Source organism: Protopterus annectens, chromosome 16.part0 (genome assembly GCF_019279795.1).
Source record: "Protopterus annectens isolate FY-2018-M chromosome 16.part0, PAN1.0, whole genome shotgun sequence".
NCBI classification, from domain to species: Eukaryota; Metazoa; Chordata; order Ceratodontiformes; family Protopteridae; genus Protopterus; species Protopterus annectens.
Genome location: NC_056750.1, coordinates 5,867,494 through 5,895,398, shown reverse-complemented (window position 1 = coordinate 5,895,398; position 27,905 = coordinate 5,867,494). Strand labels below are relative to the sequence as shown.

The 27,905-nt window shown below is 42.2% G+C and overlaps 1 protein-coding gene across 1 annotated transcript in view; it reads right to left on the bottom strand.

Annotated features, from left to right (window-relative positions):
- CCDC180 (coiled-coil domain containing 180) overlaps window positions 1-27,905 on the bottom strand; it is a 2,826,277-nt gene that overhangs the window by 1,955,988 nt on the left and 842,384 nt on the right. The window contains exon 12 of the mRNA XM_044058396.1: window positions 25,718-25,806. Within this exon, the coding sequence (XP_043914331.1) occupies window positions 25,718-25,806 (89 nt within the window). The remainder of the gene's footprint in view (window positions 1-25,717; window positions 25,807-27,905) is intronic.

Sequence of the window (27,905 nt, the reverse complement as noted above, 5' to 3'; positions counted from 1 at the left end):
TCTTTGCTGAACACAAGTGATGCCACAGGTTCATTATGCTCCTCCATACTCACATCAGCTGTCATAGGAGTGAGCCCTCAACTGTTTGTGTTGTTGACAGTGCTGCTGTGTCATCAGACTGCGCCATGTGTGTTATGCCATCATCATTAGCCACTGGTGACCCCCTGATGTCAGACATGTTTTGACCTGTTACCCTGGATCCTTTCCCAGCAGAACCTGAAACTCACAGATAAAATACCTGTGGCTATGATAGATCACATTTAATACTCTCATCACTGTGTTGCACAGCCTGCCACATGACAACTATTACACATAGCTTATGGGCACAAAAGAATTTAACAGGTTTATAACAGAATGGCCTTTTTGGAGTCTAAGCAAGATAGGCAGCAATGATGGTGACAAGAAGAAGGTTCTCACCATCACTGGCAGTACATGAGTACCTTGTACACTTAGGAAAGGTCTATAAAAATCGATACAGGATAAGTTAAAGAGCTATATACAATACAATACTACAAATTGAACAGAATGAGATGAAAACATAAGTACGGTCTTTACCTTTTTTAGCTACTCTAGGAGAGACTTGTGTACCAGCTGTATCACCTCAGGGGAATTAGCCTAACAATTACCTGCAGGTAGGATTTTTATTTTCTTTTAACAAAAAAAACTTTTCATAAAATGAACTAAAAGTAGCTCACGCAGTCAACATAAATACAGTTTTAAGGAGAAACATAATCAAATGGAAGAAAAAAAAACATGACTTAATTATATAGTTCAACAACATAAATACAGCTTTTAGTATAAATTATAGTCTTTGCTTACATGTCTCTTGTAACAAAGCCACAAATTGTACTTTATTTTCTAGATCACCCACAGGGTAGTAGGGCTAATAGTAGTCTCTCTGTGACCCATAAGAGTAATAAATTATCTCTGTTGACAAGCAGCTTTCCAGAGCATTTACAGCACTCACACAAAGTACTTCACTTTCTAGATAACCCACAGTGGGGACTTCTCTCCAACTTCAACTTCAGGCCCCAGGCTTGAGTCACTTTCTCTGCATCTTCACAGTTCTGCTTCTAAGTGGGGTTCCCTTCCCCACTCCAAAATTTCCAAGCACTTTTCATTTTCAGTGTCTGATTCACACTGTCAGGACACCTACTCCACCCTGGACCCGTTTTTTTCTCTTTCTTCCCTTTGGTAAGGACTTTCAATAAATCTCCTTCCCACAGATCATGTGTTGGCCAGTAGGGAATGCTCTCATTATATCACACATCTAGGAGACCATAGGGTTGAACTCTTTAATATCTCTGCCTCAAGAAATACCCATACATGTAGGTATTTGGGATTGTGTGCAACTTAGGGTAAATGCTGGGGCATCCTTACAGCAGTCGGGTGCAAATAATCCTGTATCCCAAGCATGGAGCTTGGTACATGCCTACATACTGTCCTCCTTTGCGAATTCCAAATAAATTTAAAGACAAATTGGGATAGATTATCAAACCATTTAATCTTGGTAGAATATGCATGTGCCTGAACACTGTGGTGCAAGGGTAAACATCTTTACATCTGCTATCCACCCCACTATCGAAAGTCCAAGCTTCTTCCAACTACAGATCCATAGGAAAACTTTAGCCCAGATTTCCTTAAGATTTATTTAGTCACCATGATCGTGTTAGGCTTGAGTCATATAATTAAATATCTGTGTGCAGAACTGCTTCTAACAAAGGGAGTATGTGCTCTAGAATTAATTTTCCTGCAGGCTGCTATACGGAGGAGAAAGATCACTATTTTAGATGCATTCAGGATCAATCTGGATATTATCCTCAAATGAGATATATATATATAAATATAAATATAAATATAATAAGTATAATAAATCTAAATAAATGAGATTTTTAAAAAAAACATAGATTCCCCTGCCCTCTACTGAACCGGGCAGCGTTCCAAGCTCTGTGTGCCCGCCACCCCACTACTATTGGCTTACTCTATCTTAAAACAAACCTTCTTTGCAGTCGTTCTTCCCCCAGTCACCCATGGACGATTCTGACTGCAGCCGTTCCTGTGAAAGTCAAGTTTTCAAATGGAAACAATGTATGTTGCTAACCTAGAGGCTGCATAAGGCCCTCCTCCCCCTATTATTAGGTATTGATTTTCAGTCTATATAACGTGCCTAAGAAATATTTAGAGACAGATAGTTCAGCATTATTTAGATGTGCATTTCCTGTATTAAAATTTATTGGACATAATTGCTCTAACTTCTAAGTCTACACTGACCTGCTCTATACCGCTGTAATTGAATGTTTCTTTTTAGGATTTGGATACTTTGGTGTCAAAGCTAGCCTGTTCTTTTACCTCTTTCACTTCCATTCTGGCCTGATCGTGAGTGTTTTTGCACTCGTCTCTGTAGTCCTACCCCTTCCCCCCTCCATACAATCGCTGAATTTATTTAATGGGACCCGGTTTCTGGGCACCATTTAAAAAAAAATAGATTTCCCTGCCCTCTGCTGAATCCTGTGATGTCCCAAGCTCTGTGTGCCCGCCACCCAACTACTACTGACATAGGTTGCTCATTATTGTGCATTTTATTACCTCTATTGTTATACTGTCCAAGTGAATGAGAAGTTATGTACTTACCATAATGTTCCATGTTAGTTGTCTTCTTCTCGCCTTCTTTCTTGCTGGATGGGTTTGGAGCCGAACCACGGCTCCGACTCAGCCTATTACTAAAGCTCAAGAGCTATTTTTACCGGCTCGAGGCTATTCTATGTCCTATAATGCTAGGCGTGATATACCCAGATCTCGTTTGATAGCTAACACTATGGACATACATGTCCCCACCATGACAGAGAATATATATATATATATTTATATATATATCTAACTCTATACATCTAGGTATACAAAACTCTTATAAGAGTTACCAAGAAAGGGAAAAGAGGTAGCTGAGGAGATAATTCTCATGATAACACATCTCAGAAGATACTCTCGGTCTTGCCAGGCTAGGGGGATGGAGGATGGGACGCAAGAAAGAAGGCGAGAAGAAGACAGCTAACATGGAACGTTATGGTAAGTCCATAACTTCTCAATGTTAAGTTGTCAATCTCGCCTTCATTCTTGCTGGATGGGACAGCGTCCCTAGCACCTTAGTCCAGGGTGGCTCAATGGAACAAACTCTTAGGTACAGTGGAACCAAAATCAGCCCTACTTCTAGAGGTCATGTCCAGCTTGTAATGAGAAATGAAGGTATGAGGAGAGGCCCATGAGGCCGCTGCACAAATGGAATCCATTGTCAATCTTTCTTGAAAGGCTACTGAAGAAGCTAATGCTCTGGTTGAATGAGCTCTGGGCTTAATAGGGAGCTCTTTATGCCTCAATTGGTAAATCAACATGATAACAGAGATCAACCACCTGGACAAGGTTACTTTGGAAACTGGCAGGCCTTGTTTCCCTTTCGCGTGACAGGAAGAGTTGTTCTGATTTCCTGGTCTGCTTGGTTCTATACAGGTAGAAGCGTAATTGACGGTGAACGTCTAGACAATGTAACTTCCGTTCAGACCTATTGGTATAAAGTGGGAAGAAAACAGGAAGATCGATGGTCTGATTCAGATTTTTTTCAGAGAGTACTTTGGGTAAAAAGGACAGATTAGTCCTAAGTGACACTCTATCTTTGTGAAAAACAAGGTAAGGAGGGTGAACACAAAGGGCTTGAAGTTCCGATACCCTTCTCGCTGAAGTGATGGCTACTAAAAACAGAGTTTTCCAAGAGAGCAACTTTAACGAACAGGAAGCCGCAGGCTCAAAGGGAGGGAGAATTAAAGACGACAGCACCAAATTTAGGTCCCATGGTTGGGGAGGATCTTTTACTGGGGGCCTAAGTAAGAGGGTTCCTTTTAGAAAGGCTTTACAAAGTTTGTGTGACATAATGCTGGTCTTTGACAATCCAACATGAAAATTCGCAATAGCTGCCAAATTAACTCTGATGGTGGCTGAAGAAGATCCCATTTGAAAACATTCTGCCAAAAACTCTAAGACTGTATAGACAGGAGCTGTAAAAGGGTCAACTTGTTTCTCCCCTGCCCAAACAGAGAAACGCTTCCATTTGCTAGCATAAGTCTTTCTGGTAGTAGACTTGTGCGAAGCGAGGATGATGTCACGAACTGAATGAGAGATTGAGGGAAGCCTGGCTAGGGTTGGAAGTGGAGCAACCAAGCTGTGAGGTTGAGAGGTTGGAGAGATTGATGCAGCCCGCCTGACTGATGTGTCAGAAGATCTGGCACTGGGTCCAGATGCCAGGGTTGATCTAGTAGATGATGTTGCAGGAACGGAAACCAAATTTGTTGAGGCCAGTAAGGGGAAACAAGGATCATTCTGGATCTCAAAACAGTTGCTTTCTGGATTAATTGAGTAATTAATGGAAAGGGGGGAGAAGCATACAGAAGACCGCGGGTCCAATCGTGGACTAGAGCATCTCTGGGGGGAAGACCTGGGAGGGGGAAGAGGGTGAAAAAGTCTGGGCACTTGCTGTTTTGAGGGGGTGCAAAAAGATCGCGGCAAGGCTGACCCCACCTCCTGAAGATTTTTTCCACTACTAGCTGGTTGAGAGACCACTCGTGGGGCATGAGAATGGCTCTGCTCAGCCTGTCCGCTATGACGTTGGACTTCCCGGGGATATGCGTTGCTACCAGAAACCGTTGAGAAGAGATCGCCCACTGCCACAGTCTGAGTGCTTCTCGACATAGGGGGTAGGACCTGGTTCCACCCTGCTTGTTGATGTACCACACTACAGACATATTGTCTGTCTGAATTGCAATAGTCCCAGTGGGTAGAGAGTCTTGAAGGGCCTGCAACACTAAAAGTACCGCTCTCATTTCCAAGACATTTATGTGCAGGTGGCCTTCAAAAGGCTGCCATGTGCCCTGGACTGTCCTGCCCTGAAAATGCCCACCCCCCACCCGATCAGGGAGGCATCCATTGTCACAGTAGCCACAGGAGGAGGAAGGACAAAGGGTCTGCCCTGAACAACCTGAGGGGAGACCATCCACCACGAAAGGTGCCTTTTGCATGATTGAGTGATTAGAATGCTGTGTGACATTGGAAGCTGTTGAAAGGACCACTGGGAAAACAGCATCCATTGCAGGATCCGCATGTGAAAGTGAGCTAGGGGGAGTAATATGATAGCTGCTGCCATGAGACCTAGGGTTTTTAGTACGAATCTGGCCTGGACTCTGCTCTCTTGTAGTAGGATTTGAACATGATCGCGAATGTCTGAAATCCTTTGTACAGGCAGTTTTGCTGACAGATCCACAGTGTTTAAAATGGCGCCTATGAAGGTAATAGATCAACAAGGCGACAAGGCAGACTTTTCGGAGTTTATAGAGATACCTAGCTCGTTGCAAATTTGGAGGGTATAATCTCTGGAATGGAGTAGCTGACGCTTGGTGATGGCAGTAAGGAGCCAGTCGTCCAAGTATGGAAACACCTGGAATCCTTGTCGTCTCAGGTGAGCCGCAACCACTGCCATGCATTTGGTAAACACCCTGGGGGCTGTGGTGAGGCCAAAGGGCAGGGCTCTGAATTGGTAGTGACTGGCTCCCAGCCGGAAGCGGAGAAACCTCCTGGAGCGCCTGTTCATTTTGATATGATAGTACGCATCCTGAAGGTCTATAGAGCACATCCAATTGTCCTGACCCAGGAAGGGTAGAATGGACTGAAGTGTGACCATCTGGAATTTCGTTCTTTGCCTGCTGAGATCCAAAATAGGTCTCCAGTCCCCTGTCTTTTTTGGTACCAAAAAGAACTTGGAGTAAACTCCGGATCCTTGCTGGTCTGCTGGGACTGGCTGGATGGCTCTTTTTTTCTAGCAGCTTTGATATTTCTAGTGTTGCTTGATCCCTCAGACTGAGTGGAATGTCTGGAAGGGGCCCTTTTGGCGGTTGTGGGGTATGAATAAAGGGAATTTTGTAACCCTCGGATATGATCGACCATACCCAATTGTCTTGCGTGAGGGAATGCCAGGCTTCTGGGTACAGTGATAGTCTTCCCCCGACTGCCTCCGAAGGGGGGCAGTTGGGCAGCTCCTCAGGGCTGCTGGAAGGGTTTGTCAGAAAAGGATTCTCTGCTACCCTGACTCTGCGGGCCCCCCCCCCCACCCCTCGGGCAATGTCTATTATTGTTCCCTCTCTGCCTCTGGAGGGAAGCTCACCACCTGCATCAGGCAGTACTCCCTGAGGTTTGCAGAACCACATTTTCCCACCCTTCTTACCCTTAGGGTATGGTCTAGAAGGGGTAGAAAAATGGACTCCTATGGCAGAGAGAGTCTTGCCTTCCTGCTCGCACCTGGTCAATGTATCCTTCACTTGAGGTCCAAACAAGGCAGAACCATCAAAGGGGGTGTTAGTGAAGGAAGCCTTGAAGGGGTCAGCAAAATTGCAAAGCCGCATTCAGGCGTGTCTCCTTAGAGCAATGCCCATGCCTGCAGCCCTACTCACTCCATCGGCTGCATAGGAAATGAGCTGCATGGAGGAGTTGACAATAGAGTTTAGGGTCCCCAGCTGGGATCTTTTCCTGAGACCCCGCAGCTGATGGGTCCTGTAAGGTATCACCCAGTTCCTTGAGAAGGTCTCTCTGGAGACGGGTGAAATGGCACAAATAATTCAACGACCGCATAGCAAAGTTCGCTGAGGAAAACATCCACTTACCATACCTGTCCATAGTCCTAGATTCCTTATTAAAAGGATGGACAGGAACTGAAGGGTCAGCCAACTCCTTTTTAGTGGCCACCGCCACCACCATGGCATCAACAGGGACGCCCTTAGTTAGAAACTGCTTGTCAGAAGGGGCTGTAATAACTTTTGTAGGCCTCCGGGGAGGTGGTTCCATAGTATCCAGAGCCGTCCATGCCTTTCGAGCCACCACATCCATGAGTGGGTCAAAAGGCGGCGACACCCAGGAGGTGGAAGGGCGAGAACCGAACGCATCCAGGTACACCAACTCGTCCTCAGAAGGGTTAAGGACAAACCAGTTTCCCCTCTGCTTAAGAATCTCCAGGATGTCAGAAAATGAGACATCCTCAGAGGGGGACCTTGGGGACCCTTCTGAGTCATCCAAGTCGGTGTGCGAAGTGACTGACTCAGGGGAGTCTACATGCTTCCTCTTGCATTTTCTCTTTCGAGGGGGCTCCCCTGAAGGATCAGGGGAGGCCTTGGAAGAGGAGGATACACCCAATGGGGCTACCTGTAGCGTTGGTTCTCCACGCTCGGGATCGGAAGGGCGGACAGAGACTGAAGCAGGCACCATAGAGGGAGGAGCCGAAGAAGTCAACTGTGGAGCAGGCACAGGGGCCAGCACACTCCTCATGACCTCAAAGGCACCCCTATCAGACAGGGAAGGGGGTCCCCGCTCCGAAGAGACAAGGACTCCTCCCGGCTCCGAGAGGGATGGCTCTGAGGCCGATGTCAGGGCCAAACTCACCTGCGCCGAGGCTATGAGAGGGAGAACGGGGTCGGACAAGGGTCCAATGCCACTCACCCCCTCGGAACCGACGAGGGAGTCCCGGCGCCCGGATCCCTCCAAGGATGGAACCAAGGAAGAGATCAGAGCCGACGAGGGAGCCAAAAGGAGTGGTATTGGCTCTGACGCTCCCGACCCCTATGATCTCCGGCACCGAACTCAAAGGAAGAGTCGGAGGAGGAATCGAAGAGGGAGTAGTGATAGCCACTGCCTGATGAGGAGGGCTATGCAACATTTGGGCCAGTGCCTGCGACTTAAGTAGTCTGCTAACCACCCTCTCAAGGTCATGGTCCGACAGCCTGGAGGACCAAGAGGAATGGGACCTATGACTCCTCTCCGATAACAAGGGAGACTTCAGAGCCGAATGGACAGATTCCAGGGAAGGAGACCTGGAACGCTTTCTGCTCGAAGACGGCTCTGACAGTAGAGCTGGAGCCGACTGAGGCCTTGAATCATTGGTTCCCGCCGGAACCGATGCAGTGGTAGAAGTAGTAGCACCGCTCGGCGACGGCTCCGAACATGGAGCCGACGGTTTGGCGGGCTTGGAAGGTTTACCCGACGAAGGCTTAGCCGGGGAACCTTCAGGCTTTAACAAGCCTCTCAATATAAGTTTGTTTCTGCATTCCTGCAGGACTCTTGGACTGAACGCATGGCAGACAGAACAAGAGTCCTGCAGGTGCAGAGGGCCCAAGCAATATACACAAGAAGTGTCTGTCAGAGACACCTTTTGACAGCACGAGTCACACTTCTTGAAGCCTGAGATCTTGGTGTCTTTCGACATCCTGAAACAAGGATGATGGGCAGAAAAAGACAACTCTGGGAGGTCTAGTCACAATCAGCCAACACACACACACACACACAAAAAGGTTGTAAAAGACCAAGAAATAAACAAAAAACCCCACACTTTTTAACACAATTTAACTAGGCACACACATACATCTACAGAAAACAAAGGAGAATTAAAGACTACAGCAAAATTTAGGTCCCAAGGTTTGGGAGGCCTAACTATTACTGGGGGAAAACCTAAGCTACCTAAGAGGGTTCCTTTTAGAAACTATACAAACTTTGCTAGATTATAACATAAAGCTAACTAAATACAAGAAAAAATATTAATACAACATGGAGCCAGCAAAAGATGCAACTCTGATGGTGGCTGCAAACAAGATCTGGGTATATCAAGCATTATGGGAAAAGGATAGCCTCTAAGCCGGTAAAAATAGCTCGAGCTTTAGTAATAGGGTCAACTTGTTTCTCCTCTGAACAAGAAGCTATCCAGCAAGAATGAAGTCTTTCTGGTAGTAGACTTGACAACTTAACATCTGCTTTTGCCACTTTTTTTCTCCCTCATCTGCTTCTCCACTGTGTCACAGCGGAGCCATTGTTACAGTTTAAGGTGGTACGCCAGTGTCGCTGCGGTGCTACATATACTTTCTGTTGTAAACTAATTCCTGTAACTGCTAAATACTAACAGGAGGTAGTTGCATTTCTATTACTCTACTGTTCTACTTTATATAGCTGCAGATGTTAACAAGACGACACGTGTTCTGTTTTCCATTTGTCTACTCCTTTTTGTCAGCAGTAGGCTGTGCTTGTATTCTCTAACATATCACTGCCTTGTTTTAGTCAACTGTTAGTCCCTATCAATGCAAAACTGTATATATCTGTTGTATTAGGCCAGGATTATCGACTACTTAAAACTAACTGTTGCTTCCTAGCAATATAATATCACATTGTTTGATCTACTACATTTAAAGTGTTGTGTTAAAGTTCCTTATGTACTATGTAAATGTAGCAATTTATCATCACATTGCTTGATTTACCGTACTCAAATTTCTTTGTTTGTACAAGTGAATGGAATGTTTTAGCCTCCTAAAGTGATACATCCCGAGCCAGAAATAGGTATGTTAGTACTGTATTTTGGTTAGCTTTGCATGCTATCCTGCCCTATCACTAACACCTCACGCACTGACTTTTCCCTAATCCTTCACCTTACCTAACTTACCTGCTCCTGACCTCCCTCCCTTCCATGTAATACTCTCTTATATGTGCTATTGTTTTTCTTTACAGCTGAAACAAACCTTTGTGGTTGCTCTTCCCCCAGTCACCCACAGATAATTCTGACTGCAGCCGTTCCTGTGAAAGTGACCTTTGTAAGAATAAACAATTTATGTTGCTATCCTAGAGGCTGCATAGTCCTTGTCTTAAATTAAAACAGTCCTATTACTATTATACAAGTGGCACATGAGTGGTTTCCCCAAGATTTAGCCCTCCACCCTTATTATTAGGTATTTATTTTTAGTCCATATAATGTGCCTAGGGAATATTTAGAAATATAAAGTTCACCATTATTTACATGTACATTTCCTCTATTTAAATTTATTAGACATAATTCCTCTCTAAGTCTACACAGAGCTGCTCTATAATGCTGTAATTGATAGTTTCTTTTAGGATTTGGATAGTTTGGCGTCAAGGCTAGGCCCACTCCATTAGCCCTCGCTTTGCTCAGGCCACTCCAATACACTACCCCCATTCCCACCCATCTCCACTTCAGTTACATTTATGGTCTACCTTTAAAACCACTCCCTCTTACCCCTCCTCCACTCCCTGTAATCTCATCCACTCATCATTTCCTACTCATTAATTCTTCCACTTCCTGTAATTTCATCCAATCACCATTACTTATTGAGTACTCTTCTCCTCCTACCTACACCCTCACTGCATTGCCACCTCCTATCTTCCTTAAATCATAATACTCTATCGTCATACTTCACAAATCTAACTACTACTCTATCTACCTTCATACTTTACAAATCTAAGTACTGCTCTACCTGACTTTATACTTTCTATTTCCCCTCCTTTTATACTCTACACATCAATTAACCTCACCTTCCCCTTTCAATCATCTCTACAAAATGCTGCATCTACTCCTATCTATAACTCTGTATACTCTCCTTGCATTCTCTACATCCTACCATCATTCCCTACCTGACCAGTACCACAGCCCTACCCTTCCACACTCACATTACCATAACCCAATACCCTACTCATTCCCTATTACAGCCTCTCTCTTTTCATATCACATTACCTATCTTCACAAAATTAAATTGTCTCCTCACCATACTTACCTCCATACATTTAAAACCAAATCTTATCACCACTACCCTCTTCTCTCTAATCACACAGCCTTTATATTTAACTTAATTCTCTCAAGGAATATATACCCCAATCCTGGGCCTATCACCAACTCCACACATCTCACCAGTCCTTTAACTTCTCCCTCTGCACAGATCAGTCCCCAATGTTACATTACCACAACTATCAGAAACCTCAAAATGATAGCTCTCAAATTCGTAGTACCCTTAAAGTCACTGAGTAACACTCCTGGATATCACTTCATACCCCAGATATTCTCTCCATCTCTGAAACATGGCTAAAACTACACATATCAAATAGTGAAATCTTACCCACTGGCTACAATATATTCTGTCAAGACAGACCTATGAAAAAAGGTGGTGGCATAGCTACACTGTATTCAGAACATCTCTCAGTCCATCCCCTATCTTACACCCTGCCTAGTTTACAGCCAGCTGAAATACTCAGTCAACTGTAATTTAAACAATAAAAAATGTCATTGCTGCTATTAATAACATCCCTACCCTTGACCTCTTTATTGCATGGCTCTGTCAAACTATCTCCTATGAAACCATTATACTAGGGGATGTTAATATTGATTGGAATACTCTGTCCCCTAACAGCCCCAATGCTAGCATTAACCTGTATGGCTTTTCCCAACTCATCACCTCCTCCACTCATATCAACCAACAATCCAGTACTAGCTCTACTCTCGACTAGATTCTTACCTCCCAACCTGACCGTTACCATAACCCTCTACTCTCCCTGACTCACTTAGTGATCACAACCCTACTTCTATCCAGCGCCACTACTCTCAAACATCAAAATCCCACATTTACAGAGACTGCCGCAACCTATCTAACTTCAACCCTGATGTATTTAATCAAATTCTCTCTTCCATTAACTGGTCTTTTCTTTTTGACTTCTCCCTTGAAGAAGCTGTTCTATAATTTAACAGCATCTTCCTTAACACTCTAAACTCCTTGGCCCCTATCAGGAAAATACAGGTTAAAACCAACTTTGCCCCCTGGATAAGTAAAGATACTCTCTCCCTCATGCAGAGGAAGGACAATGCTTGGAAAACCTGGCATAAACTTAAAACCCCTTCCAATCCACACCCCCCCACCTCTGCCTCTCTTCTCCTCTATCCTTTGTTTCTCCTCATCATTTGTCCAAGGTCTGTGTATTATATTCTACTTTTTAGACTATTCCTATATCACTTACAGGACTCCATTTAAAACAGTGTATCTACTATCGTTAGTTCACTCCCTAAGTATAAATCTCTTTTGTTTTAATACTTCTGTGACTTTAACCTGATTGTGTGTGATATAACTTCTCTTCAATGCATTGTGATAACATTTTGTATTATGCTTTTCATTTTAACTATGTATAAGACACATCTATATTCCTCCTATTTTAGCATGCCTACATACTTATTGTTACTTTAACACTTTTTTCCTGGAGCTTTTCTCCTCGGGTCTCTGCTGAAAAAGGGCACCTGCCCAGCCAAACTAACACAGTTAACAAATGCCAAATAAATTAAATAAATAAATACATATCAGCTGCTCACAGAACATCTCGGATGGGGCTCTTTAAACAGAACAGTGGAGTCAATTTCACAAATCAAAGCTTTGGTGGCAACCCCATATAACTACCATCCCAAGACTGCAGATGATCTATATAACATCGACTTATAGAAAAGTATGGAGGACACAAGGCAACTTAGTTAACCCCCTTTCTGTAACAAAGAGGGAGGACAGGTATCCATTTGTGAAAGCATGTGCCAGGAGGAATACATATAATGTTTGGGATTGCCCAACATCTTATTTCCCTCCCTTACCAGCAGTTAGCTGAGGAGCTACATAAATTCTAAAACTTGCCATACATACCCCAGTGAGTTCATAGGCAGGTACTAGGCTATTGGCCCTAGGGCCTATATAAGCCTAGCCAAACGGTACCCTGGCTTTTGCCACCCAAGAAAATAATTTTCCTGTGCCCCTGTCAAGCAGAGCCACAGAAGTGATCCCCGGGGTGAATTTCCTATCTCCCATCCAATCATCAAGATTTTTCCTTGAAGAGTGCTAATGAGGAGCTTTGTTTGATATAGATAGGTAGTTTGTTCCAGAGTATGGGAAGTCTCTGAGTCAGGAATCTATCCCTCCAGCATGTTCTGTTTATTGTGGTGACAAGGTTTAGGTCCCTAGAGCATGTAGCTCAGAGGGATTGGGATTTCTTTACTTGGAGCATGTCCAACAGCTCTGGGTTTGACATAGCTTTGTATGTTAGGCAGAGATCGCCTCTGAGTAGGCGATATGCGACAGAGTAAAGCTGGAGTTTTTTGAGACGGTCTGCATAGGGCATCTGTTTGAGGCTGGTAATCCTCTTTGTGAGGTATTTCTGTGGCCTTTCCAGTTGTTGTAGATGACTTGTGAGGTACATACCAAAAGGGGAGTTGTAATCTCTAATGGGTCTAATGAGTGATGAGTAGAGGGGAACAATGACCTCTTTTTTCCTGGATGAGAAACCTTTTGTGATGAGGTGTGCCACGTAGAATGATTTCCTGACTACTGTGGTGATGTGATTATCAAAGGAGAGACTACTGCCCACCTGTGTCCCAAGGTCTTTTATCACACTTTCGGTGTTAAGTAGACTACCACCTATGTGGTAGTTCATGGGTAAAGAGTTTTTATCAAAAGGGATGACAATGCACTTTTTGGTATTGAGCTTGAGGGCATGGCTTTGACACCAGGCATCTGTCTCAGTGAGGCCATTTTGTAGGATGTCCACATCGTTAGGAGATTTGATTATGGCTCCTAGTTTCCTATCTCCCATCTACTTAACATTGAAAGTGTGATAAGAGACCTTGGGACACAGGTGGACAGTGCACTGGGTGTGACTAGGATGGACAGGATTAGGAATCAGTATATTAGAAGGTCAGCTCAAGTTGGACAGTTTGGAGACAAAGCAAGAGAGGCGAGATTGTGTTGGTTTGGACATGTGCTGAGGAGGGATGCTGGGTATATTAGGAAAAGGATGCTAAGGATGGAGCTGCCAGGTAAGATGAAAAGAGGAAGGCCTAAGATAAGGTTTATGGATGTGGCGATAGAGGACATGCAGGTGGTTGGTGTGAAACAGCATGATGCAGAGGACAGGAAGAAATGGAAACAAATGATCCGCTGTGGCGACCCCCTAACGGGAACGGCCGAAAGAAGAAGAAAGAAGTTTGCAGTCATTTGCGAACTTTGTTAGCCAAAGACCTTCTGTGTTATCCTGTACTTCAGAGAAGTAGATGCCAAACAGGACAGGACCTAGGACTGAACCCTGTGGTACTCCACTTGTCATTGGTCTGAAGTTGGATTTAGAATCTGCTACTTTCACAGTGTGGGTTCGGTCAGTGAGCCAGTTGGCAACTCATCTTGCAACATAGGGATTTATACCTAGTTTAGTGAGTTTGTCTATAATTCCAGAGTGGGGGATGGTGTCGAAAACCTTGGCGAAATCTAGATAGGCTGTGTGTACCACCTTACCCTCATCTACAGCTTTGGTGACCGCTTCAAAGAAGTCTATCAGGTTTAGGAGACATGATCTGCTTTTTACAAACCCGAACTGGGTAGGGTCCAGAGTTTGGAGATTACCAATGTCATTGTTTATAAGTTCCATGATGATACACTCCACAGCCTTGCAGACCAGGCTCGTCAGGCTAATGGGGTGGTAGTTCCCGGGGTCCGTGGTGGCTCCCCCTTTGTGGAGTAGGATAACCGTTGCTGTGCGCCATTCAGTGGGCACAAAGCCTGAGGTGAGGCTATGATTGAACATGGTACTTAGGTGGGGTGCCAGTTCATTCTGTAGTTCATGTAGAACGCAGCCTGGGATGTTGTCAGGTCCCATGGATGCTGTGTTTTTGGCTTTGGAGAGCGTGTTTTGTACCTGTGAAGTCATGAGCACAGGTACTTTGCATTCTTCCAGTATAGAGATGGGCCCTTTAGGGGATGAGAGAGGGGTAATGTTAGTACTGAACCTATCTGCCAGGATGCTGGCAATATCAGTTGGTTCTGTATATTTAGTGCCATTGTGCTGTAACTCAGAGCAGATCTAAGTGTTGCCATTGAGATTCTTGACATAGCTATAGAATGCTTTGTGGTTGTCTTTAGAATCAGTGGCGATTTTGTTTTCATAACTAGCTTTGGAGGATTTTATGAGGGATCTCAGCTTCACTTCAGTCAAAGGGTGCAGCAAAGTGCAATAAAATCACAAGTGGTGGTTCAGGCATACTATGTAAACCCTGAATACAGTTCTTGAGTATCCAAAGGCAGTCCAGATTGGACCTCCCTTTGATGAAAACTGCTTGTGTTGGAAGCATTAGATCTGGCAGAAGTCCTTTCATCATGTCTGTTAATGCCTCAAATATATCCTAAGACCAACACTGATAAGGGATATGGGGTGATAATTTGTCACTATAGTAGCAATTTTACCAAGCTTCAGTACAGTTATAGTGAATGTTAGAGAGGATAGTGAAAGAATATAAGTACTCTGTTCCATTTACTACACACTGTCTTAACTGTTGCTAGCATGATTATTAGCTTAAGCAAAAAGCTGCAAGAATAATCTGAAATATAAAGGGTTAATTTACAATAGTGTAAAATGCTGAGAAATTAGAAAAACAGTAAGTGTGCTGGCAAGCATATATAGCTTAGTTAGATTTTTGGCATCCATGTAAAAAAAATATGTTATTGAGAAACAAAGTTTGTAAAATAGCTACGCAGATGGCAGCTGAAAGTACATCAAAGTAACTTCAAGCAAGATAAAGCTGGAACACTAAGTTTCAGATAATGCAAGATGAAATTTCCTGTACCAAAGAATCAAGGAAAAATCATAAATTAGAAGAACAAAGAAACACTGTTATACAAAGAAAAAACTGTATTACATCAGACTTTGAGAAAAATACCAGACCTTCTGGTATAAATGTAACTGTGCATAAACAAGCTTTGGGAATTTGCTACAGAGAGCTGACATATTTGTATTGCTTGCTTGTAGAACCAAAAGGAGAATATAATAGTATAGCCTATCAACTGAAACATTTGTCTCTGTGTATTTATTTATTGTACTCAGTACAATACAGTAATAAGACTAGTTAATTACAATAAATAGTTAAATGAACTGTGGTATGCTTGCATGCAAAGGCAAGAAACAGAAAGAAATCAACAGGAAGGCAGCACAGAATTCTTCAGATCATTTGATACACATATTTTTTCTGAAAAGTGATAAACAGGACCACAAACAAATCTGATGAAGACAAACTCAAAAAGTAAAGCGTATATGTACTAAGCCCATCTGAGCCCAGTCCCTTTCCCCATAATATAAGTTTATATGCTAATATGTAGTTACATTGCATGCAGTCTAGGAAGCCATTAAGGACCATAGTCCAAACTTCCCAATTGCCCCAAGTGCACCTTGCTCAAGCTCACACAGTAGGCAAATGAAAGTGAAAAGATTCAGATCCTGTATTCTTGGCACAGGAAGCAGCTCATTAACAAATCAAGAGCTTTAGTCCTCTGTGTTAACTGCCAGACTCACTTATCTCTGTCTTACTAACGGGAGACTACCCTGCATACCACTGCCTTACTAACTGCAGAGGACAGCACCTTCTGTTGCTATATAGTAAGAAGGCAAGTCACTCTCTACGAAAAGCTCCAACCATTTTCTCCCAGCCCTTCTACTTCTCAATGGAGTTAGCAAACATCTGGTGACAATATGACAAACACACTGCTAGTACCTCTAGATAATGTTTACAGCCTCCCTGATGTGTGACAGCACACAGCTGCATTATTGTCCTGCTTCTTCCTCTGCCTACCTTCAAGTGCTAGTAACTTCCTGGGCTTTTGCCCCAAGTAAGTGGCATACCTACTAGTGATATGAGCCTAATCAGCCTGAATACCTAGCAGTCCTGACACTGGAACCAAATGCTGGCCCAAAAAGTAATCTAGATAGAAGAGAGTTGCTTTGACACAGGCTCCTTAGATGAACTTAAAGCAAAAGAAATGAAGTAACTGCTGACCCACTACAAAAATTTTTGAAGGTCCCCCTCAAATAATAACGCAATTGCCTGTGTACATGCAAAGTGTGCAAAATCTTTTCCTAAAGCCATGAGGATTCCAAAAATAAGGCAAATGAATGATTTGGTTTAAAGCCACACAAGAAACCAGAAACACAGAGGAGGAAGGATTAGTAACAAAATGATAGTGCAAGGGGAATGGAAAAATCAAAACATTTATGGTAGCAACAAAACAACTCTATTCTCTTTTTCTTGCTCTGCAACAGAAACACAGAAAAAATCAAAGGTTGCAGAATAAGAGGCTAAGACACATAATTGAGCAGGTAAAAGGCACATGGTAAGTAAAACAGCTGTGGCAATTGAGATCCCAAGAGCTCTACGAGCGGGCCATGGGGGTTCTATATTTCCAGTACAAGGTGAACTCCAAGTAGAAGGATGAGGCATGCAAAGGTGGGTCACCTTATAGAAGAGCTGAAATTGCTGCAGCAGTAAAGACAAAGGAAGAGAGACATCCCTTCACCACCTTTTCAGTGGAATATTGAACAAAATGCAATGCATTAGCCTCTCCACCTAGAACTTTGTTTTTAAAACACAAAAAATCCCTCAGAACTCCATTTTTCCCTGCTGCACAACTGCCTAGTACTTGTATGGAAGCTTTCAATAATTTGTTTTAAAACTTGTTTACGAAGCTCTAAGAGACCATGTTTGAACACAGAATATGCCAAGCTGTGAGATGAAGAGATTGAAGAATGACATTGAGCAGATGACTCAGAGAAAACCACACCAATAGATGAGGACAAAGGAGGTAAAGGCCATGGAGGCTTTACAAGACCTCTTAGAAGGGTCATAGTGTTGCCGAGGCCAATCTGGCCCTATCAAAATTATCTCTGGACTGTCCTGTCTGACCTTAGTAAAGCATATTGGAAGAAGCAGTAGAGCTGGGAAAGGCATATTGAGACTTTTTTTCCATTGTGAAAGACAGAGCATGTGCTTTCCATGCCAGTATTGAAAATAGGGTCTTAATCACTTGGCACCTGGTGGTTTAGTGGAGAAGAGGATGTTTAAAACAAAGGCTCATGCCATGACACAGTCAACACTTGAACAGATCCATGATTTGTTTCCTTAGTACTGTCCATTTTTGTCTGCTTAATACATCTGCTAGGGAAGAGCCACATCCTGGCAGAAACCCGCCCCAAGAGTCAGTTTTTGGCTGCTTCCAGTCATAGCTTATCTCATTGCTTGCCTTGATAGAGAGCAAGAATGTGTTCCCCTTCTGTCATGATGTACCACATGCCTGTTGTGTTGTCTGTCTTGCTTGCTACCATGCCCACTGACAAGTAATGCCTTGCTGTGAGATGATGAGACTGACTGCTATGATCTTGAGCATGTTGATATGTCTTCTATGTAGTTTCTTGGGCCACTTCAGAGCAATCCATGTCCATGGCATCATCTCTCTAAGCAGTAAGTCCGGTGGCATCTGTCGCAGCCAATCCACTTTCATCGGGCCGGGCATGAGAGAGTCCCTTTGACCAAGGTGACATTCCTGAGCCCATTTGTTTAATGGTGGAAAGGGCTAGGTATTATCACAATGACAGTGTTTGAATGACATTATTGCAGCCCACCAGTTGTTTTTGAGCCCTTTGTGCAGCTTCAGAATATGAGTGGTGGCATTGGGAAGCACCAGAATACACAGTTTGGCGAACCCTGGCACTGTTAGGACTATCCTTGATGGAATTGGAACTGAAAGGATAGTTGATGCAAAGTAAAGTGGCTTACTCTTTTGTTTGTCTTGTGGGTTAAACAGGCCTCTCTCTGAGCTGTATTCAGTCTTGTAAAGGCTACTACTTTGTCTGTATTCAATACTAGACTGACCTTATTTGCACACAGAATACCCTAGGCATCTTAGTTGATGTATGACAAGACAGTTGTGCTGTACTCCAGACCTTTCTGAAGCCAGAAGAAAGTCGTCCAAGTAAGGATAAATTTGAGCAAATGCTAAGAAGTTCCAAGCAAGGATGTTTCTGGCCAGAACCTAGAGAAAGGCCTACGCAGTAGATAAGCCAAACTGCAATGCAGAATCTCCAGGGAAAATCTCCAGTTACAAAACTTAGCCTTATGGGCACATGAAGCCAAGCTTCCTTGAGATCCAAAGTTACCATCCAGTGATCTTTTGCCCAGCAGAGGTAACAGTTGCTGTAACGTCAACATCTTGAACTTGTCCATGTCAACCAAGTGAACTTGGGAATGTCATCGCTTTGTTGAGGTCCATCCAAAATCCTTATACCCCACATGTTCCCCTTCTTTGTACTAGAACAGCATTCTAAACCGGCCCCTTTCGAACACAGGGACTGGGCTGAATCTTGCCTATCTGCTGGCTGACCTCTTTTGCTTTGTGGAGGAGGAACATCTGGCATGCCCTTGAAAGGACGCATGAAAGGGGGGCAAAACTTGAAATAAATCTGTAATGGGATCAGACATATCCAGCACCCATTGATCTTGAGGATTAAATCCCAAAATTCTTTATAAATCCCTCCCAAAGGAGCTGCCAAGCGATTGCCCTCCGAGAGTCCAAAAACAGCTGAATCTCGGAATCATTGAGGATTGTCCACCGCCCTCACCAGAAGTCTGAGCAGGTGAACTGTCTGAGCTAGGCCTAATCTGATCTTGAGCCCAACGGCCCTTGAGTTCCCTCACCACGCCTGGACCACCCCTAGAGGCAGGCCCATAAGCAGGATATGCAGGCCCCTTTAGCACCCCAATTAGGCACCTGCTTCCTCTTAGCTAGTCCTGCAAAACTTCTTAGCTCTTTGCTTCTCTTATTTGTCTTCCAACAACTAGCGTCCAACTAACACAGTAGATCAAAAAAAACTGCAAAATCCATGTCAGCGCATCCAAAATCCAAATCTTAATCCTTAAAGCATGGGTCTAAATGAAACCATGAACAGCCACGGATGACCAGAACTAGCAGCACATCAGTCCAAAAGCCAACAAAGCATTTACCCACTGCAAAAACAACTACATCAACCAAATCCAGCATGACTTACTCTCAACAATCTTACAGCATCCACCTTAGATTTCAATTGTGAAAGGAGATAAATTTTGATTTTTAGAGAGATAACTTGACAAAATTGAGCCATCAAATTGACACTGGAAAGGCATGATACTTTACCCCCCCAGCTATACGCCTTCCCCACCTATCCAAAAAGCCCACAGGCCTCACCATCAGAGAGGGTACAGGATTTTTAACCACAGAAGCTTTAACACCTTCCCTGTGAGCCTCTGGGACTCTTCCGCCTGGGACTCTTAAACAAATAACCCTGAGCTACGCTTACCCTAGAGCAATAGATAGGGATCAGGGTTCATCAGGGAGGGCAAGAATTCTGCAAAACAGAACAACACAGCCTCACTAATAGAGGAAAGGTTCAACACAGGAGGAAGGGCAAAACCCTAATTTTAAGCCTTTTCTTCTTCTTGCTTCTTTTCTGGCTTCCCAGTTAAAGTGGCCTTCCCATTTAGAGTGCTCTCATGAAAATCCTCAGGAGGAGAAAAAGAAAAAAAAGGAGTGGGATCAGAAAGAGAAGGAATCATCCACTCCAGAAGAAGTCTTCCACAGAAGACTCACTGGCAGGCCACAGTTGAGAGGCAAAAACTCCTGTGAATGTCAAAAACTCTATCTCTCCTGTTCCACCTCAGGCCTCTTATCAGTGGGGCATAGTGCCTCTAAATTTTAAGCATTTTAAAATCAGGCTTTTACATGAGTTTCTAAGCATGAGTCAGAAGCCCCTAGGAGAAGCAGCCCTGCAGAAGCTGAACTTGGCCTCCTCTAAAAAGAAGCTTAGGGCCTAACTAGAGGAGGAAGAGAGGGAAGAAAGAGAGGGAAGAACAGTTACCTCCCTGGCCCCCTCAGCCTGGCCTACCCCCTGAGTATACATCCCTGTAACAGTAAAGTATCTGCCTGAGACTCCATAGGAGACCCTGGCAAAAAAGGACCGTCCTGAGCTTAAAGGACCGACGTCCGTAGACTTCACTGCTTTCACCCTAGCGCTTAGATGAAGCGAGGCGCGCTTTCTTGAAGCAGGGCACGGCATATCCGAGCTGCAAGTATAATAACAACGCCTCCCAAACACACCTCTCCTCACACCGTTCTCCTTCGCTCTAGCGAGTTAAATCTAGAAGCAACCAACAACCCAACCTCGCTGCGTTTGTGGCCCTAAAGGTATACACAATGTATGATAATCCCTATGTATCAAAGAAATACAAGAAATACAATTTCTGAATTTTTCTGACATCCTGACATCCCGTTAAATAAAAAAACCCCCAAACTAAAATTCGCGCTAACGGTCTGTATTAGCCAACTCTGTATTCGGTTTGAAAAATCTCAGAACGCCAACAGATACCAAAAAAATGCTTCTGCATCGCATGCGCATCGAAAAAGAGATGAGGGAGGAAATGATCATGCGAGCTAGTATAGTACCCGTACGACTGAAATCAGTCTAAGTGCCATGCGGCGCGCTCTCTATATATTATTGTACTGGGGGGCCTTGGACTACTCTGGTGTCAGGACTGCAGCAAGGGAAGACGAAGAACATCACCCATGATCCAGCAGGTGCCCTTTCTAAGTCTAGTTTGGTTTGATATTTTAACCCCAGTTAGCTGTGCACCAGCTTGCACTGTCATGGTACCTCTCTCTGTCTGTACTTTTTTTACATGCCTGAAATACGTTCTACTCCACCACATTTATCTGTTTAGTGACCTTCTCATCACTACCTTTTAGGTAATGGGCCTTTGTCATCAAGAGCAAAAGTTCTTCAGTTCCAGTTTTAAGGCATCTCACAGGGAATAATGGGGACGCTACCAAGAAAGATACTGCTTAAAATGGCTGTCCAAAACCTTCTGCATAGTCAAACCCTGCACCTTGTGTTTGTAAGGCAAACACCTTAACCATTAGGCCACCCTCCCAACCCAAACATTCATATGTTCATAAATTAGTACTAGGCTAAGTGTCCTTGTGGGCTATTTTAAGCCTAGCCATTTACCCAATCTGAGAATCAAACCCTGTACTTTGTGTCTGTAAGGTAAACACCTTAACCATTATGCCATCCCTCCCCCATACTCCCCAAACTTCTTGTCTTTCTGGATTAAGGAGTTCATGCTCCACGTTCTCCCCAAAAATTCCTTAAGTGTAGGGTTAAAGATTAATCTGGCCACAGCATGACCTGCCAAAGAAGCAGTGCTAATACCAGGCATTGTCACTTTCAGTCTTTACTTAGATTTCAGCCAAGAGCCTATTCCACTGGAAAAGGGAATAGAAGGCATTATGAATATAAATGTGTCATCTTTTACATGGAGCAGCCTGCACATGTCTTGTAGAACTAGCTGTTCAACTGCTTGTGTGAGAATCTCTGCAAATGCCATTCACTTCTAGAAACTGTACTTAACTGAATTCATAGTAACAATGAAGTCCTTAGCAAGCAAAGCTCTAAGTTCCAGACCTAACCTCATCAACTGGTACCCTCAAGAAGCTGGCAAAGTGTGTACAGGAATTAAAGTCATTACCATAGTAACACCCCTCTCCAACCTGCCCCTGAGACCCAGAAAACCTGGTTCAGATTCCTCTTCTTTTTCCAGCTGCCCACATATCAACTAGCTGAGACCACTCTGAGACGTGCTGTCCAAGCATGTCATTATCCACTTCTACAGACTAAAAATCTTCCCACAATTGGTCTAAAGCTGCCTCCAGGGAGCTGACAGAATGAAGTTGATCTTTATACTGATTATTAGGGTCACTGATATTTGAAGAAAGAAGACGGCCTCTTCTTGTGATTCATGGAGAATACTGCTGCAAACTCCTCTTAAAGTGGCTCATTCATAGTCATGAAACAGTCCAATTTTGAAACTCTTCAGTTAGGAAGTGGTGACCTTCCTAAGCAGTAAACATAATGTGTTTCCTTGTTTTTAAAATCAAAGAGCCTGAAGGATCACTGGACATGGCAGGAACTCAGGGGAATCTGGTGGATGCATGAAATTATGCACCAATTCTATGTGCAGAGGATTTGCTGGGTCCAACTGCAATGAGTTGAATGGTATGTCCTCTAAAAAGGCACACAGATCCTCAGCCCTACGACTCTGTATTACCATAACAAAAAGGGAGTTAATGTGTCTGTTTCTGTACTCTGTCTTCTCCAACTCCCTAATGCAACAGGCATGGATTTCCTCTCTGCTGTTTTGGTTTTAGGTGTTTAGGGACAGTTCCAGAAAGGTGGTTGTTGGCATACAGGATTCCATCTGCTGGTGTTGAAGGTTTTCTGCTTTGACTGAAACAGTGTCCTCCAAAACCTGTGAACTTATTAGTTTTGGCCTTGAGATCCATTTCACTAAAGAGGCCTACAAGTTCTTTTGTGGATGCACTGCTCACTGAGTGGTACTGAAATAGTAAAGGGAAAATTCCAAGCACGCTAAAAAGACCTGCACTGCGACTTTAGCTTTCCAAAAATGTATTGAATATGTAATGTTCATCTCTAAGGGTAATCAATGATCTGAAAAGAGCATTCTTACATGGGGCAACCCTAAAACATGACTTACAGGCCAAATATTTGCAATGTCATTGTCCTATCTCGACCTGTAAGTACCTCCGGAATGTATGCTACAGAAATTTGGAAGTAAGCATTCTTTAGATCTATTTTGGTCAGCAAAGCATTTTGTCTTATCAAAAGATACAAGGGCTGCAAAGTAAGCATCTTTTTGTATACTTTCTTGCTCTCTGAAAGAAACCGAATGGTCTACAGAGCAGGAGTCCTAAAATAGAGTTAATGCTGTACTCTTTCTCTTGTTGTGGGACTGCTGTGTTCAATCCATAACTGGTATCCTTAAGAATTTTTAAGATATAACATTTTTAAATTAGCTATAATATATATGATGTTATCTAATCCCAAATGTGAGTATATCTGGCAGACATTTTCCTACTGGAAAGGAATCTGGTAAGCAGTAAATGAATCTGGGTCACAATAATTTAATGATTTTGCTGATCTCTGACTGTTTTATGTAGTTCTATAAAACAAGTCTTTCTTACCTACTCTGCTGTAGCGGGTGTTATCTGTCAGATGGCCTTTTTAGAAAATTCCTGAAATTTCAATGCACTGAAGGATGAAACACTTCTTTTGTAGATGGCATGCTCATCTATAAAGGTACTCCAAGACAGAGTACCATGCGCAGATTGACCAAACAATAAATTAAAACTGATGCACTATGCATACAATGACATTACTTGCCACTGATGCATGTATGCACATATGCATTTATTTTTTTTTTATCTAAAGAAATATTTATATGCTGTACTGTTGGTACTATATGCCAAAGAATGTGAATGTTGCAGGACTGAAAGTGTATTATTTTTATTTTTTATGGAAGAGGTATTTTTTCTCCAGATTGCTGATGGAGCAGTTGTTGCTGATGTTACAGTGTTAAGATCAACTCTTTGTACCTCAAGGACTTCCAACACACCAGTCATATCTGTCAACATCTCTTTTTTGAAGATCTTGCAAATTCATATTCATTACTACAGTCTATCTACCACAGCTTCTGCTGACCATTCTTCTTTTGGGTTTCAGCTTTTCCAGCACAACTGTCTTCTCTAGCTTTACTATCAGACTTTATATTGAATGATCTCATTCTATTTCCTTAAGTGCCGATTGATATGATATTTTTGCAGGCCAAAAAATTCAAAAAAGTTTTCTCCAATATCACAGTTCAAAAGCATTTGTTTTCCATTAGACAATCTCTATTATAGTCTATTTTTCAGAGCCATGTGCTGCTATCAGGAAAATCATTGCTTTGACCATCAGACACTTGTTGAAAATGTATCGTCTTGGCTGTTAAAAATCTTATCCAAATTTGCCATAGGTTTCCTTCCAAGAAGTAAACGTCTTTTAAGTTCATGGCTGCAAGGAGTCCATGAAAAAAATATTTCACTACATCCATTTCCTTCTCATCTGTCTGCAAATAACTGATAGGCAAAATGACATAACTTTATTTTATTAATTCATGTTTTATGTTAAGCAGTAAAACTGCTTTTGCGCTTTCTGCTTTCACCTTCATCAACAGGTTCTTTGACTCTTCTTCACTTTCAGCCATCAGAAGGTAGTATCTGTATAGTTGAGGCAGTTAATATTTCTTCTAACAAATTCCATTTCACTACTGGCAACAATTTCAAACTGATATCAGAATTCAGGGGTACAGTTTTCTTCTTTTTTTAATCTCCCCCCTTTTCCACAGGACCCAACCCAATGTTTACTACCAGTACCCACTAATCCAATTTGTTCCGCAGAGGTGACAGCCATGCCTTTCTCAGTTAAGTGAGAGCCCTACAGCTCATTTGTTCCTGCTGTGAAAGCTCATCTGGGCCACTCATCCTTCCAGAGGCAAAAGTCAGGTGGTAGGGAGTGACGACCCTAGCAGGTCCTATGTGCAGCCTACTCCTGGATCCCCCCCCCCCCTTAGCAGTTCCCTTAATCTCCACAATGCAGCCTAACCTCAGGATGGTTTGCACATTTCCACAAACACACTTCCCACTGGGTTGTTAAGTGGCTCCATGCATGCAAAGCCCAGTACACCCCTTCTAGGTGTCACTCACATGGTGAGCCAGAGCTGCCTCCCACCCCAAGATGGAAGAACTGGTATTAACCAGTCACTCCCATCCTCCACAGCCCATCCTTTCCAGTGCCCATGCAGTGATGCAGTCTTATTGTATTTAACAGTTTAAGTGTAAAACCAGTGAAGGATGCCTTTCTTATAGCATCTCCATTAGACCAAACAGGTGTCCTTATACCGTACAGTTTTACTATACTGCTCAACCTCATAGAAGTCTTATGCTGTATGGTATTATTTCCCCATCATATTGTAGACACTTTGACTACGTGCCTAATGAAATTCTGCATTCTATGTCACTATGAGCTAAAAATCAATTAAAAATAGAGCTGAGAACTATATCTTATAAAATATTCTAATCTTTAAAGAAATATTTGAACTTACTTTGCAAGTTTCAATTTCATCTAGACACTCCTGCAACACATTTTCAGTACACAACCGAAGCACATTCATATATTGGATGTTTACAGTATCTGCAAAATCAGGGAAATAGAAAAGATCACACATATTCCCAGTATCAAAATTCAATTAAAAATACATAAGATTACAAACAGAGAAATAAATTCACAGTGCTTGTCATGTGTGCAGTTATAGTTACCTGTCTAATATATATATTAAATATCATTTAGCTACAGTAACTGTGTTAATGCTCGTCAACTATAACCTAATGGGTCTCTTTTAGAAGTTTATTTAGTTTTTCTTAATTTGATCTTTGTAATACAATGTTAGTGCAAATTCAAAAGGTTTTATTTGCTCTTAGGTTACAAGCATGGTGATACTGTTACACAACAATATCAATGTGTCACATGATGTGCTGACAATTTAAAACTGTACTACTGTAACATATCAATAGGGCACTCCATGTGTTGCAAACAGACTAAGGCACATGGATCACATGCATGCTATAAATACAACAATAACCAAGGATTGTCATGAGCCATGAACAAGAAGGCATAATCCTTTACAACCTTCTAGGCATATGGAAATATCTGTTCAAGTCTCTAAAAGGGGGCAACTATGTCTGTCATGGGACCTAGCACACCTTACTGATGACATATATATTATTTTGCAAATCACATGCAAAATAAATGCACAGGTCCACCTAGAAAATTGTGTGCATGACTGTAACACTTCCAGATAAACCAAAATAGTCAGCACCACAAGAAAATGTAACAAGATGAAATTCATCTATTTATTGGCAAAATATTACATCAGTTTTGATAAAGAAGTTTCTTCCTCAGAAACAAATAAACATATTATTGCAGGCTTCATATAAATATTCAAGGGTGCCAAAAAAAAAAAAAAAAAAACAACAAGCAAGCCAATCTTCTTAATGATATAAGACATCAATATGATTTACAGATGTCCATTTAAGCCAGTTTGAAAAAAGCCTCCATATTAACTATTCACGTTCTTTCTTTTCTTCTCAAACCATTTTCCACCCTTAAACTTAGTAAAAACCTCATCATACACTCTCACTCCACACACACACACACACACACACACACACACACACACACACACACACACACACACACACACACACAAAACAAACACAACTAAATGTATCCTGTTGTCTAGCTCTAACTCTAACCTTAACCGGCAAACACTCACATATATAGTCTTAACCCTAACACTTGCCTCATTCATCAAAACACAAATTTGGTAGCATGAATGTTTAGTAAACCAAATGTGTGTTTAGCCAAGTGAATTGCTACTATATATATATATATATATATATATATATATATATATATATATATATATATATATATATATATATATATATATGTATATGTATAGCTCTATCTCTCTGCAATATATATTTAGATATAGGTATAAATAAATATGTACTGCAACATGGATGATTAAATAAGTCTTTTTTCTATAATAAATATTTCATATTTAAGTACAATTCTGAAGTCTTGAGTTGAAACAGTAAAGAACAAGTAAATTGATAATATTTATGTGTTGATAAAGATTACTTAAGAGCCTCATGACCATAAGTGCATGCAGTAAATGCACTCTGCTGCCTCATGTGATAGCCAACACCTGCCACATTCAAATATGCTTTACACTGTAAATTACAGAGTATACATACTACTATTGGCTCCACATTCACCTACCTCACACTGATCTTAGTTATTTCCAGTGCAGTCTTAACAACAGTAGTTGAAACTTGCCAAGGATTATTTTGCACATAAACACAGACAATACCTTTCAGAAGGAGTTAACGATATTGCCCCAATACCAACACCCTTTCTTCTCTTTTTTGTAATCCTGCCACCAGATAAAAATAGCACATCACTGTTTAATATTAAAAAAATCAGATAAAATATTTGTATGGTGGCAACAGTTTAAGGAGTAACTCTTTGAAACATAAAAGGTAACAGTTATTAACACACAATGGCAATGCACACATCCTTAAGCTAATAATAAATAAAATCTTCATTAATCATTAAAAACTGAATAATCAAAGTCTTTACTTAAATAAAATTAAGCAATGCATTTTGCAAAATCAAATATCCAAGCAACATTACAATTCCACAAACCAAATACAAAATAAATGTGT